The sequence below is a fragment of the Dendrobates tinctorius genome, unplaced genomic scaffold (genome assembly GCF_039654945.1).
Source record: "Dendrobates tinctorius isolate UK_male_01 unplaced genomic scaffold, ASM3965494v1 ptg000034l, whole genome shotgun sequence".
NCBI lineage: Eukaryota > Metazoa > Chordata > Amphibia > Anura > Dendrobatidae > Dendrobates > Dendrobates tinctorius.
In genome coordinates, this window is record NW_027361702.1 from 20,897,501 (window position 1) to 20,913,488 (window position 15,988).

The following is a 15,988-nucleotide window of genomic DNA, read 5'->3' on the forward strand; positions in this document are numbered from 1 at the left end:
GTAGATAGATAGATAGATAGATAATAGAAGATATAAAGATAGATAGATAATAGATAGATAGATAGATAGATAGATAATAGATAGATTATAAATAATAGCTAGATAGATAGCTAGATAGATAGATAGATAGATAATAGAATATATAAAGATAGATAGATAGATAATAAATAATAGCTAGATAGATAGATAATAGATAGATAGATAGATAAATAGATAGACAGATAATAGAAAGATAATTGATAGATAGGTAGATAGATAATAGATAGATAGATAGATAATAGATGATAGATAGGTAATTGATAGATAATAGATGATAGATAGATAGATAGATAATTGACAGATAGATAAATAGATAGATAATAGGTAGATAGATAACAGATAGATAGATAATTGATAGATGATAGATAGACAGATGGATAGACAGATAGATAGATAATAGATAGATGATAGATAGATAGATAGATAGATAGATAATAGATAGATAGATAATAGATAGATAGATGATATATAGATAATAGATAGAAAGATAGATAGATGATAGATAGATAATAGATAGATAGATAATTGATAGATGATAGATAGACGGATAGATAGATAGATAGATAATAGATAGATGATAGAAAGATAGATAGATAGATAGATAATAGATAGATAGATAATAGATAGATAGATAATTGATAGATGATAGATAGACAGATGGATAGACAGATAGATAGATAATAGATAGATGATAGATAGATAGATAGATAGATAGATAGATAATAGATAGATAGATAATAGATAGATAGATGATATATAGATAATAGATAGAAAGATAGATAGATGATAGATAGATAATAGATAGATAGATAATTGATAGATGATAGATAGACAGATGGATAGACAGATAGATAGATAATAGATAGATGATAGATAGATAGATAGATAGATAATAGATAGATAGATAATAGATAGATAGATGATATATAGATAATAGATAGAAAGATAGATAGATGATAGATAGATAATAGATAGATAGATAATTGATAGATGATAGATAGACGGATAGATAGATAGATAGATAGATGGATAGATAGATAGCAGACAGACAGTACTGTAATTAGTACACTAAATAATTTCCCTATGTTCAGTCTGGGAAGAGCTGAATGCCTTTATCACACAAGTTCCATGACACACTACTTCATCTATATTAGAACCATAATTTGGAAACACTCAAAGGTTAATATGCAAAACATCTTAATTATAAAGTAATTTTGCTGACGTTATGAATCAGTGCCAGTGTCAGGCTCAGTTAAGTCATTTGCCTTTAGCTCCTTTATTTTCTCATCAGAAGTTATCTTCTGTACTTGAAGGGGCTCATAGGCCAAAGATAAAACCATGCACTGTCTGTTACTGAGGGTAGAAAGGTCACTTTAATGTATGCAATGGAAGGAATGCAAAGAATCCATAGCCTGAGCCCTACTAATAGATGGCTGTTATACTTAGATATTTTATGAAAATAAAAATTGACATCTAAACAGACCTATTGAATGTTAATTGGTTTAAGTGCTATCAGCTTTTTTCACAGTCATGTGAATGTAGCCAAAAAGGGAAACTGTCAGAGGAAAGCAGAGGTAGCGCGGGGTGAGGCAAAGATCTCCAACTTTGCCTGGTGGTATCTGACCACTTCAGAACCTAATTTGCATCTTAGTAAAAATCAAAATTTGATGCAGCAAAGCACCAGAGAGCAACATCATAGGTAATGTAGGAAATTTTCCACCATACCCTACCAATACTAGTCACATCATTACTGATAGGATCCCGTCAATGAATATTGTGACTTAGCTGATGACTTACGCACTCCGCCATGAAGAAGACATTGACTTTCTATGTGTGTTTTGGCCATAAAAGCAATAAAATGTGACCATCGATTCGTCACTTTCTACTAAACCCTTGAATAAATCCCAACTAAAAGAGAAGCCATCACTAACAGTGACTGTGAAGAGCATGCTCTCGCTGTACCTGCTCAATCGGAGGAAAAGGCAAAGTATCAGAACAGTTTGCCAAGATTTCTCTGTTACGGAGAGCTTCCATAAAGGCCACCGGTGGAGTCGCTACATTTCTTTACCATATTTTTATGTCTCTTTTTACTAACTGGATGAAAGCTGATATTTTACTTTGCGAATTCAAAATAGGAAATTGAATAAGGTAAACACACATAATAATTAAACCAGTTACCGTAATCATGTGGGTTTAATTAGCTTACATATTAGCTTTGAAGTCCATCCAAAGAGGAGAAGTCATTTCCAGGCCAACCACATTAAGGGAGTGTTACATGAATTATTAGTTTGGTATTCCCAACTGATATTTTAATTCCTAGAATCATAGAGTGTTAGAGTTGGAAGGGACCTCCAGGGTCATCTGGTCCAACCCCCTGCTCAAAGCAGGAGTCACTATACCATCTCAAAAAACGTCTATCCATTCTCTGAAGACTTCCATTGAAGATGAACTCACCACCTCTCATAACTGCCTGTTCCACTCATTGATCACCCTCATTGTCTAAAAGTTTGTCAACCTGTTAAATGCCACTGTCAGACCCCGACAGCGGCATTAACAGGGCACCAGCATGGGGGTTCATCACTCAAAGCAACCATCGGCGCAGACGTGACACGATCGTGGGTCGCCGATGTGTTGCTATCACAGCGGGGGGTCTATTGACGACCTCCATGCTGGTCATTACGAAGCTCCCATGAAGCCTAACCTGTCGCCGGGCTTCAAAGCAGACCATGATTTCTGCTATAAAGAGCAATATTGTGGCATCACCGTACATAGCACAAGCGATCAGACAATTCCTAAGACTAACTAACATGATCAATTAAAAGTAAAAAAAAAAAAATATTTTAAAAAATATGAAAAAGAAAAAAAAACATAAAAGTTCAAATTACCCTCCTTTTCGCCATTAAAAATAAAGATAATAAAAAACAAAAACAATGCATGTGCGGCTTTGCCTCATTCAGAAAAGTCCGATCTATCAAAATATTAAAACATTTACCGGTAACACAATTGGTAAACACCATAAGCAAAAAAAATTTCAAGAGCGGCAAAATTATGGTCTCTGCAATCCCGCAAAAATGCTGTAACAAGCGATCAAAATGTCACATCTATCCCAAAATGGTATCAATAAAGACATTGTCTCGCTTTTTAAAAAAATAGGCTGTCACACAGCTCCATCGACCAAAAAACTGAAAACATTATGGGCCTCAGAAAATGGCGACACAACCCCTTAAATTTTCTTTTTTTCAATCTTTTGATTTTTTTTTTCACTACTAAAACAATAAAAAAAATTGGATATGTTGGGTATTGTTGTAATTGTTCTGATGAACAGAATCATATTGCCCGGTCATTTCTACAACACAATGTACACCGAAAAACAATTGCCAAACAACAATGTCAAAATTGAGGGGTTTTTTTCACAATTTTTTCCACTTGGAATTTTTTTCCTGTTTTCTAGTACATTATATGGTAAAATTGATAGTGCCATTCTAAAGCACAACTCGACCGGAAAAAATGGCTCTCGTATATGGACAAAAAAAAAAAATAAAAAAAGTTATAGCTTTGGTCAGAAGGTGAGAAAAAACAAAAATGCAAAACTGAAATTGGCCTCGTGGTGAAGGGGTTGACACCAGTGTTCCATCACTGCTGTATCAGAAGGCGTGTATCGTTAGCAGTGTTGACCTACAATACGCAGAACGTGGGACTACTTCCAACGGTATTAGGGCCCTTAAGTGGCTCACAGTCCAGAGTCATCGTGGACCTGTGTGTTTTTCCAAGTCTTGGTTCAAAAACCTAAATCATGCTGTAGGTATGTTTTGTTCACAGGTTCAGTGATGTGTAAAATGATATGATCGTTACTCACCCTCACATATGATTGCCCCTTCCAACTTTCTGTTGATTGGCTGCAGCTTTGAAGTCAAGCTCAGTTGTTTGGGTCGTCTTGCGCAGATGAGCTCAGTGATTGGCTGCAGCTTTTTAAACCTGATGTTACTGCTGCAGGCAATCAGTGGAGATCGGGCATCAGCAGAGAGGCAGTGCTAGCCACGAGAAGGGTAGGTAATGCTCAGATTGCTATTTTACACATCAATTGTGTAGCTAAAAAAAGGGAAAGAGAACAACCATTTTTAAGGGGTTGTCCAAGGAATAAAAAAAAGTAGCAATACTCCCCCATCACCAGCCTTCTGAGGTTCCCATTTCAGTGCCCACCTGGTCCCTACTTCTTAGTTCTGTTGTGACACATTGGAAATGTCCTCGCCAAAGCAGATCAGTGAGAGGTTGGTTCAGCGGACATTTCCTACCATTTCCTAAGTTTCTAGATAGGACCAGAAGTCAACAGGGACCAAGTAATCAAGTCAGAAAGGGACATGAATCGTGTTCAGTAGTCTTAATCACAGTTGCTATCCACTGGACAACACATTTAAAGGGAATTTGTCAACAAGTTTAAGCTATGCACTCTGACAGCAGCACAATGTAGGGACAGAGACCCTAATTCCAGAGATGTATCACTTAGTTTACTGAGTGCAGCAGATGTGATATAATCACAGTGTTTCTGCTGCAGATCTAGCAGAGCTCAGAATGCTGAACCCTGTATAACTCCGCCCACACCACTGATTGGCAGATTTTTGTGTGTAACCCCGCCCACCCCACTGATTGGCTGCATCCTCTGTACAGTGTATAATGACGGAAAGCTGCTATTCAGTGGTGAAGGTGGAGTTGGACCAGGAGGCACGAGACACCTAGTCCTGCAGTGATAATCTCCTGCTGATTTTTTTGAAACAGCAAAACAAAGTTTCACTGTCATCTTCTTAGTTCAAGCCCATACAGGACGTCTTCATGAAACAGGTCACTTATCATTTGATATGATCAGTATAAGCTAAATGAATGAAATAAGTAAAAAAAATATATAATTTAGGAATTTCTAGAATATTTATTGTTTTTGTTTTTTCTCCTCCTTTTGACAGGAAGTAGCTTTGGGCCCCGATGCCACCTCTTACAGATTGCTAGACCTCAGTCCCTCCGCTCAGTATACAGTGAGGCTCCAGGCAATGAATGGAAACATCAAGAGCAGATTCATCCAAACCATATTTACTACAAGTAAGGATCTCAGCCTTTAATATTTACTCATTTCTATTATCATTAATGTTTTGCAATGTGATAGTTATAGTTCACGCCAATGGTTGGGTTTTTTTTTTGGGTTCATTTAGTATAAAAAAAAAAATTGTGGTATCTATTGCGCATCTTATTACCAAAGTATTCTCAGCTAATGTTGTGCATGAAGCCTATAATAGGCAGCGGCAAGTAAAACGGGATAACTATAATGACCCAAAGTCAGCTTTAATTATAAGGAATTAATTAAGACTACGAGTGTTAATGAGAACATGTCAAATGAGTCGAGATGCGTGACCCATGGACGTCGGAAAATCAAGACAGACTCCCTCATTACAGAAAGATGTGGCGGTTTAATGAAAGTATAGCTGAAAATTCAAGCCGGAAAGAGAGAAGTGTTAAAACAAAATGCTCTAAGGCTACTTCATGTCACAATCGCCCTGCTAAATAGGTCTTTCCATATTTGTGTACAGACCTGTCAATCAAGACATACTGGACAGGAAGAAGCTGAAAGGCTCCTCACAGTGGACTCTTGTCATCCTGTCCAGATCGTTCTCCTTCTGCCAAACCCATTTTTCAAGCTAGAGTTTAGCGCTACACCCGGCAGCCCTGCATGGTGTCCCCTTCTCCCTCCATGCAAGGACACTGGCTTAATCACTGTTCCGGCCCTCAGCACGGCCCCTGGCGTACTCCTGCTTCCTGCCACTTCCTGGTCTGTGCATGCCACAGTTTACAGCGCTGTGACTCGTGTGTGCATGCACTCACTGCTCTTAAAGGGGTAGATTGCAGCTGGGAGGCATTCGGTGTGGTGTGGTGCTCCTGCAGGATGGCTGCCAGCCAATAGCTGGGAGGCATCTTGTGTAGTCTACTCCCTCTCCTCCAGGGAGTTGCCAAGAAATGTGTAGAGTCATTAATGAGTAAGGGGTAATATTAGTGAAATGTGAGGTCCCTTGGTCCCAGTGTGGCCAGTCCTGTATCCATAGTCTGCTGATTCCGATGTGGCCAGTCCTGTATCCATAGTCCCCTGGTCCTGGTGTGGCTAGTCTTGTATCCATAGTCCCCTGGTCCCAGTATGGCCAGTCCTGTATCTATAGTCCCCTGGTCTCAGTATGGCCAGTCCTGCATCCATAGTCCCCTGGTTTCAGTATGGCCAGTCCTGTATCCATAGTCCCCGGTCCTGCTGTGGCCAGTCCTGCATCCATAGTCTGCTGGTCCCGGTGTGGTCAGTCCTATATCCGTAGTCCCCTGGTCTTGGTGTGGCTAGTCCTGTATCCATAGTGCCATGGTCTCAGTATGGCCAGTCCTGTATCCATAGTCCCCTGGTCTCGGTGTGGCTAGTCCTGTATCCATAGTGCCATGGTCTCAGTATGGCCAGTCCTGTATCCATAGTCCCCTGGTCTCGGTGTGGCTAGTCCTGTATCCACAGTCCCCTGGTCCTTGTGTAAGGTTTGGCCAAGGTGATATTCGTGGCTGAGGATTCCCGCTCCATCACACCCTGGCCTCCCCTCACATAAACATAGTGTCCTTTAGTCAGCATACCTGTGTCTTTAGATCCAGCATCATCAAGTTCTCTTCTGCACTACTGAAAGCTGTCTGCAGACGATTTTGCATTTCAACTTGAAATTGATCAACTTTACTCTTTCCATTTCTCAGCACATCCAAGTTTTTCACATCATTAACCACAGGTTGTACATCACATGTATCTTCATCTTTCCCTGCACTACTTGCCACGTCCTGCAGTACATTATGAGGTAATAGCACCTTTGGCGGTACTATAGCGTCCTCCTTGTCCAGATTCACTCTTAACGTTACAGGTCTGCTGCAGCATCCTGGGCCTTATAACCAATGTGGACGGTTCGGGCGCCTGGGCACTTCTGTCTTTCCTAACACTATGCTGTTACGGTTCTGCAGCACAGGACTAGGGTAGGAGGGGGAGAACTGACCCTGCACTGCGACTAGGCTGATGCCCTATGATGGAGTGGGCGACCCATTCCTTGTGAATAGACCTACCAACGATCCTAATCTCAAGCAAAGACCTATAGATAGGGGAAGGGGGTCCCTGAAAGATCTAAGGACTGGGTACAAAAACGGGTCACCTCCTAATAGAAAACAAAGAGAAGCCTGCAGAAACAAACTGAAAACAGAAACTAAGACTAGCAGAGCCAGAGGTCTCAGCACTGCACAAATTAAACACACAGAAGGCAAAACAAGACTCCAAGTCAGAACTCAAGTGGATGAACACTGTTGCCCAGCAAGGAATGGGAGACAGGTGCAGGCTAATAAAGGGTGATACAATCACCTGACCAAAGGCAAACCCAGCACCAAGGGAAAAAGACCAGCAGCCAGAACACTACAAGAAAATGGCGGATAGTCACAAACTGAGCAGATTCCAACATATTCACTTACTTACTACACAGCAGCCCCTCCTATAGTTAACTATTTTCTATACTAAGCTACATTCTAACTGAAACTAAGTTTACTATGATGCCCCCATCTAGTGGCCAATATTATAACTGCACTTACCCTATACATAGTAGCACAAAGGAACATCTTATCAAATATACATTTAGCAAGAAACCGTAATACACATTGTAGTGCAGCAGTACCATTATATAGTAACAATTATGCATACACTTATAATACACTATAACATACATCATCGAGATGAACAAGATAGGAAAGGTATAGCAGAAATATAGTATATCCCCTACACTAGTGTGGCCAGTCTTATAACCATATTTTAACGAGGCCAAATATGAGGCATGAGAAGGGGTTGTTCTAGTAGTGGAGAAAACACTTTAAGGTAAGCAGCTGTTATGAAGGACATAGAAAGGACCATCTCTGAGAAGCCCTCTTCTCCCTTTGATTCCATTGTATGGGTGTTATAAAGTTGGAAAAAAACGGAATTAGTTCAGATTCCAGGGAGAGCAATTCAGTGTGAAAACCCCTTGTATTTACATAGGAACCCTGGTATACATTGTTTGGTCAGGGAGTAGCGCAGGGAGTGTATGAACACACCAGGCCGGTATCCCGGTCATAAATCTATAATCTTACATTTTTCAGGCTAAGCTATGAATAAGGGTTGCTAAGATGAAACGTGTAAGATTATGGATCCTTAATCTTTTTTTTTTTTTTTTTGTAAATCTTTTTTTTGGTTTTCCTCACCATGTTTTTAATTGTACAGTAAGCTGTGTTTCAACACTTTCCCCTTGGTGCCAGAGTCCAGTAACATTTAAAAAAGGCAGTGGGAGACCGGTCCAAAAACTATGCCACCATATTTCTCTATAAGGACCATTTCGCTTTCTCAACTTTTCTAGGGTTGGCATCTAAGGCGATGGATAAGATTCCAGCTTTCATTTTTCAGAGGCCTTTGTACGAAGCGGTTACCAGTGCAAGTTTTTACATAATTTTTTACCCCCCCTGCTGTTTTTTTTTCTTTCTTCTAAACAATACAGCCATATGTGTAACGTCTTGAAATAAGCCTTGAAACCAGAAACGGATCATGCATTTTCATCATAGAAGCTGACGGAGCCAATCGATATAATAACCGCGGCTAAATAATTTGCAACACTGAAAGCAGAAGAATAGAAAAAGTAGTCACGCCGACAAAACCATAATGCAAGTGTTATTCCAGTTTCCACCTCCTTAAATGTCAAGGCTGTATTAAAAGCTTTCCACATCCCCTCCAAGCAGAAAATTAAACCTTTCTACTAGAGGAAAATGTGTACGTAAATGACAGTTTTGATTTAGCAGTCCTTTACCGGTAGACTATATTTTGTATCGCTTTTCGAAAAGCAGATTTTATGTTGTGGAGCTATTAGCTTATCGTTTTGGAAAAATGTGACTTCTATATTTTCTGGTCTTTATCTTGTAAATCGGAGCATACCCGATTGGCTAAAATATAGACGAGGTCCTATAAATTTGGACACTTTGACCTAACTGTGACCTAAGGTTCGAGCGTATTTAATGGAAGGTAGTTCAGATTTTTGAAAGGAAACACGTTCTTGGACGGATGCGCGTCAGTGAGAGAAGCCAGACTAGTAACTGCTGGAAGCAAAGGACTACAAAGGGTTGAAGACCAGCGGAAGAATTTGTTTTGGGCTGCTTACCGCGCCCTGGCTGGCCGTCAAGTGCACAGGATGTGCTCCCAATGGTGGTGGCTTCGTTTCACTGAAATCTAAAGCAGACAGTTAATCCTGGAAAGGGAACATACTACATTTTTTTAAGGCATTTGGATAAGAAAAAAGGAAGGCAGAAGAAGACAGGACTTACACACAGAGATGTTACGGGCTGGAATAGTGTGCAATCCATTATTCCCTATAGCAAATTATTATTGGCCTCCTTTACGTTTGTGGTTACGCACAGAAGCCGGAGACTTTCTACTCTTCCTGTTCTTAAAGCTCAGGCTTAACAGATACCATATTTTATAGCAACAATCATATTTGTCGTGTTAGAACTGGAATCCTTTTGTTTTTCCATCACATGCATAATCAGATTTCTGAGATCTTGAATGAGACACGTCTGTGCGGGAGGAAAAAAAAAAGAGGATTTAAGGAATATATTATACTATAATCCTTACTAACCCCGATGCTGGGAGATATATGTATTTTTATTGTTTGCATACGTGGAATATGAGTGATTCAATATGGAGTTTTTAGCAGGATTAGTTCATACGAGGTTGAATGTAAAAAAAAAAGTTATTTAAATTTGAAGTTGTTCTCATGAATCAAAAAGTGGAGCAAATACCCTCTGCGCAAAACTGATCCATTGTGTGAGCTACCAAAATAAGCGACATTTGCTTTCTTACTGCAGCGGACATACAGTAAATCTGTGCAGAAATGTTTCTCCGAGTGTAAACAAGGTTAAAGAAACACCATTTACGTGCAAGGGATGTGGAATTTATATGAATTTAAAGGGTTTTTCCCTTCAGGAACAAAGTACATTTTAATCAATAAATCTTGGAATAAAAAATATGTTTCAGAGTTGGATGTCTTTATATAAAATGTTCCTGTGCTGAGATAATCTTATAAATGTGCCCCTGCTGTGTACTGTGTAATGACTGTGTCTTACCACACAGGAACATGGTCTGGGCAGGAGGGAAGCAAAAGAGAGGAAACAGACAGGACCGCATGGTATTGTAGCTGATCCTTTCTGTGAGGTTAAACATTTTCCAACCTGTTTTTAAACTTTTAAACATGCAGGGAAATGTTTTACTTCACAGAAATAATCAACTGCATTCCTATGCTGTCCTGTCTGTACACTTTTGCCTCCTCCCCTGCCCAGGAGCTGTGGTGTGATCAGACCATGCCCTGTATGGTCAGACACAGCCATTACACAGTACACAGCAGGGGCAAATTTATAAGATTATCCCAGCACATGAACATTTCTAGCATATTGCATGATCTGTCCTTTTTTTCAGACGTGCAGTCCTCTCACAGGTGATTTTAACTAGCTGGAGACAGCTATTTTTGCTCTCATTTGAGAGCTTGAGGAATGTGAGTTACATGGCTCTTTTCATTTGGTGTTGGTACTGTGTAGCAGCCATTGCTGCTGTGGATTTCTGCTGGTGGGACGGTGCGGTCTAGAGTCATGGGGACTCTGTCTTGTAGCATGGGCGCTGTGAGGCACCAGGCCGTCCGCCCTGCTGGTGCGTTGTAGCTGCGGCGGTGGTAAGATCATGACGCCGCTCCTTTCAGGTAAAAAAAAGTTAGAACCACCTGAGAGGTTCGCCGTGACATGGCAGTGGGCTTCATACAGTCGGATCAGAATATTAAACTAAAAACCTCATGTTCTGTCACACATATTTTTGCCTAGCAGAATTCCATCAATGTATGATTTTGGAGGTGTGGTCCATTCTCGTTTTTGGCAATTTTTTTTTAAGCATATCTAATTGTGGAAATTATTATTGTTCCAAAATCTATTGATTAAAATGTTATTGTATTTGTTGTAATCTCTCCTTACCCAAGTGAGGACCCCACCCTGATATGTTGGTTATTTACTGTTGTAACCTATAGACAGTGATATACTTTCCATTAAGACAAACCACAAAACTATTATGGGGCCGATGAAAGTACGGGAATAGTACTAAAAAGCTTTGTATGATTCCCAGTATGCTGTTATCACAACCGATGCAAAGTGTGTATTGCGGCCCCTACCCTACTATGTGCCAATTATACTACCGGTACCTTCAGGTGTGGCAGAATGGTCTTCAACAGTTCCCGATTTCCGAGGACCATCTCAATTATCCAGAAACAGTAGCAGCAAATTTAGAGATGTCCCATGGTAAGAGTCCATAAAAATCCCAAGATTGGAAGAAGTCACTGGCAAACTTGGGACTAAAATGTCCGTAAATTGCCAACAAGAAGGTAGATAACTAGATGCCACTATTACCTCTGCAACCCCTGTAGCTCCACTCCTCTAAAGCAGAGAGTTACATGCTGTTGAGTTCCGTGATTGTCTATATTATTCCATAGGCCGTCAGCTCCCTCTAGTGAGTTTCATGATTTTATTGTATAACTTCTTTAATAATAATATTTATTTTTATATAGCGCTAACATATTCCGCAGCGCTTTACAGTTTGCACACATTTTCATCACTGTCCCCGATGGGGCTCACAATCTAAATTCCCTATCAGTATGTCTTTGGAGTGTGGGAGGAAACCGGAGTGCCCGGAGGAAACCCACGCAAACACGGGGAGAACATACAAACTCCTAGATGTTGTCCTTGGTGGGATTCGAACCCAGGACCCCAGCACTGCAAGGCTGCAGCGCTAACCACTGAGCCACCGTGCTGCCCATAAAGAAAAACTGTCAATTTCATGTTCTATATGTAAAAACTGGAGCTTCAAACCCTTCAAAGATATTTTACAAAGTAACGGGGGAAAGTAACTTCAGTCTCAGCGAGGAATAAGCCCATTCACTATTTTGCTATGTGGTCCCATGATTTCTCTGTTTGCCCTCAGAGATTTTGCCCATAAATCTGTCTGACCAGGATTTTAAGAACATTTTCTAACAAGTGAGAATGTGAGAGAATAACCAATACTCACCTGAAGTTGCGTAACTTGACGTTTCTGGACCCCAATTCAAAAAGTCCAACAGGACCCCCAACTATCGCAGGTCTTTAAAAGTAATAGTCTTTTTATATGGACCAAAGGGGCCTTTTTTTGCCCCCTAGATTCCAGGGCCCATCCTTTGTACCTATCATAGTTACACCACTGCTCACCTATTAAAGTGCTTCAATTCTGCAGTCACTCCATGTAACTGCAGACTTGTGAATCCCCAGAGCATGCACAGTGCATGCCATCAAGATTTTCTGGTGCTGGCACCAGGAATGTGTGTATGACCATTAGTATGTGATTTTGCATACTTGCGGTCCCGTGCCGACTAGTCGTGTGCAGCCTCGCTCAATACAAATAAATTCTATACAGACACGTCTAGTAGGGAGTATGCATATCGTATACTTGCAGTTACATGGTTACCCGTTCCCAGTGCCGACACCAGAAAATCCTGACAGTGCGCACTCTGCACGATGTGAGGATTCACAAGTCTACAGTCATAGAGATACAGCAGAATTGAGCCTCAAGCCTGGACAACCCCTTGACATTTCCCAGAAACACTGGATCACGTTCTGTACATCCACATGTTTGCTGCAGCCAATCACTAGCCTCAGCATACTTGCGCTCTACATGTGGACATGACTGCAGAGGCCACTGATTCTGTTACATTGGTATACAGTATGTGATCGCTACAGCAAAGTAAACAAAAATTAAGGCGGACAACGGGAGCAGTAGGAAATTTACCTGGTAAGTATTGGCTACTATTTTTTTGCTCACGTTCCCAGCTGTTAAACTTTTTCAAATTCTCAACAATCCCATTAAATATTCTTATAATTACATCTTGTGCCTTGTCAGACCTACTTTCTTCTATTGAGTTGGGTCTTCATAGGATATTTCAAAGTTTTTCAGAAGTTTCTGATTTGCTTGTCTCATTCCAGTTGGGCTTCTATATCAGTTCCCTAAGGATTGCTCTCAAGCCATTCTAAATGGAGAGACCGAGTCAGGAATGTACACTATTTATGCAAATGGCGACCAGTCACAACCTATGGAAGTCTACTGTGACATGAATGTTGATGGAGGTGGATGGATTGTAAGTATCAAATATCACTAAATTCTGCTGTAGGTCTACATAGCCACCTACGTAACCAATTATGAGCAACTAAAAAAAAATCTTTGAAATCAATCCATTTTTAATGTTCACTGAATTCTTATTGAATTGCTGGTAAAATATGAAGACGATGAAAACCCCAATCTCATGGATGTCCCTATCGAACTGGAAATTTTTATAATCTTAGGCAATTTCACAAATTTTAATCAAGGGTTCTAAAAATCTTAAAAAAGGTCAATAAGAAAGAAACTTGACATGTGATATCTGTTTAAAGAACTAAGTCCATTTTATTTAATTATAGACATATTGCAAGGGGCATTAAAGCCGGCCATATATTAGGGATCAAGGTGATTTTTTTTTTTTTTTCTGAAAAGCTGATTAAAACGATACTTAGATGTCTGTAATCTGATGCCTTATTCTATAGAAATTCTATAGAAATCCACATTTTTCTACATATGTAAATAAACTGTTAAGATCTATGTGCCAGGCATAGATCTCCCTGAGAATCTGCCTCCAGAGATTATTATAAATGAAAGGGGAAGTTACCAGTGTGAAACATGCAATGACTGACAGTCCGCTCTCCTGATCTATGTCTCACACTGGTGACGCTCCCTTTCTTTTACAATAAGCTCTGGAGGCAGATTCTCAGAGAGATCTATGTCCGGCCCAGAGATCTTAAATGCACATTTACATACTGTATTAAGCAAAACATGGATTTCTCTGGAATAAGAAATCAGACATCCCATTAACAGATTCACTCTAACAGTATATCTGAATTTTATGTTCTGGTGCCTAGGAGAAACTGTTTGGGGCAAATGAGATTAGTGACAGCAAGTCCTGAAACGTTTCTTCCTCCGACACCATGAGGACTGTACTTGGTCAGTATTTTACATCAGTATTTGTAAGCCAAACCCAGAAGTGGGTGATAAACCAGAAGTGGTGACATGTTTCTATTATATTTTTCCTCAGCTTGTTCCTCTCCTGGTTTTGGGTTACAAATACTGGTGTAAAATACTGACCAAATACTGAACGTGTGAACGTGCCCTTAGAGTAATAATTTACAGACTATGTAGCCTAATTCCCACGAATACTAAAATCACGACAGTGCACTATATGTGCCAATGTTCAGAAAAAGGAAATCCTTCTAAAATGCAAAAGAATAGGTCACACTGATCAGCACAAGTCATTCCACACCTAATCATCTCTTGTTGATCAGTACACAACCTGTCTAGATTCTTAGTTTTAAAGGTCAATTCTTGCCTAACTCTTGGCTTGTTCAGACACATCTGCAGATCTCATCTCATCATGAATAGCAGAATGGCAAAAAAAAAAATACTGGAAATGCAAAAATAGATTATAATTTATTCAATATAGTTTCTAAGTTAAAGTCAAACATATTTTTGAAACAAAGAACAGGATTCTAAAGTCATAACAAAAACATACTACTACTACTACTACTACTACTACTAATAATAATAATAATAATAATAATAATAATAAAAAAAAAAAAGAAGAAAAAAAGAAAAATGTAAGTAAGAAGAAGAAGCAGAGAGAAGAAGGAAACAGAAGAAGGAGTAAGAGGGAGAAGATGGAAGTATAAGAAGGAGAAAAAGAGGAAGAAGAAAGATGAAGAAGGAGAAAGAAAGGAGAAGGAAGAGGAAGAAGCTGGAAGTAGAAGGAGGAAAAATTAAGAGGAAGAAGGAGGACGAAGAAGAAGAAAGATGAAGGAGGAAGAAAGAGGAGGAAGAAGAAGGAGAAAAAAACAAGGAAGAAAAAATAGAAGTAAAAGAATGAGGAAAGAGAAAGGGGAAGAAGGATGAAGAAGAAGGAGAAAGAAGAAGAAGAAGAAGGAAGAAGAAAGATGAAGGAGGAAGAAAGGGGAGGAAGAAGAAGAAAGAGAAAGAACAAGGAAGAAAAAATAGAAGCTAAGAATGAGGAAGGAAGAAGAAGAAGGATGAAGAAGAAGGAGAAAGACGAAGAAGAATGAAAAAGAAGAGGGAAAAAGAAAAAGCTTTTAGGAATAAGAGTTGGTTGTCCAAGTTTCATTAGTGGAAGTTTGACCCCGAACACCCCAATGATTATCACAATGGAGGAGCCAAGGCTGGAGGCACAGACTCTACAGTCCATTCTACTGAGACCCTAGAGATCGACCACCATTGATCAAACATTTATGTCCTATCAATGCTTTTAGGCTCGAGCAATGTCAGCTTCTAACATTTCTTACCTGCCTAGAAAGATAAACATTACCTGAGATACTAAGTGCTACAAGATCATATTTTAAAACAAGCAGTTATTTCTATTTTTTTTTCCTAAAATGTGTAAGAATTAAACATGGCATTGTGCTTATATCAGATATAGATGCACACATATAGCACCTATAGTTCTGTAACACCTGATAATGAAGCAAAAGTTATGTGAAATATTGTAAAAATGCAGACAATTTGTACACCACTTACCGTAAATGTCCAGATCATGTGTCAAACTAAGCCTGTAGGATGCATCTTATGTAAGCCTGCACTGAAAGGTAGCAAATCAGAGTCAAGAAGATGAAATACTGTCCGCAAAAGGAAATAAAGATATCTGTTTCATATTATATAGTGATAATCTAAAATGTCCTAAATATTCAATACATATCTATCATCTATCTATCTATCTATCTATCTATCTATCTACAGTATCTATCTATT

At 39.4% G+C, this 15,988-nt stretch overlaps 1 protein-coding gene across 3 annotated transcripts in view; it reads left to right on the forward strand.

Moving 5' to 3' along the window:
• The window catches only part of TNC (tenascin C), a 154,171-nt gene that overhangs the window by 114,295 nt on the left and 23,888 nt on the right, over nt 1-15,988 (forward strand). For all 3 annotated transcript variants that reach the window (XM_073573136.1, XM_073573137.1, XM_073573138.1), the window contains 2 exons: nt 4,995-5,127; nt 13,132-13,283. In XM_073573136.1, the coding sequence (XP_073429237.1) occupies nt 4,995-5,127; nt 13,132-13,283 (285 nt within the window). The remainder of the gene's footprint in view (nt 1-4,994; nt 5,128-13,131; nt 13,284-15,988) is intronic.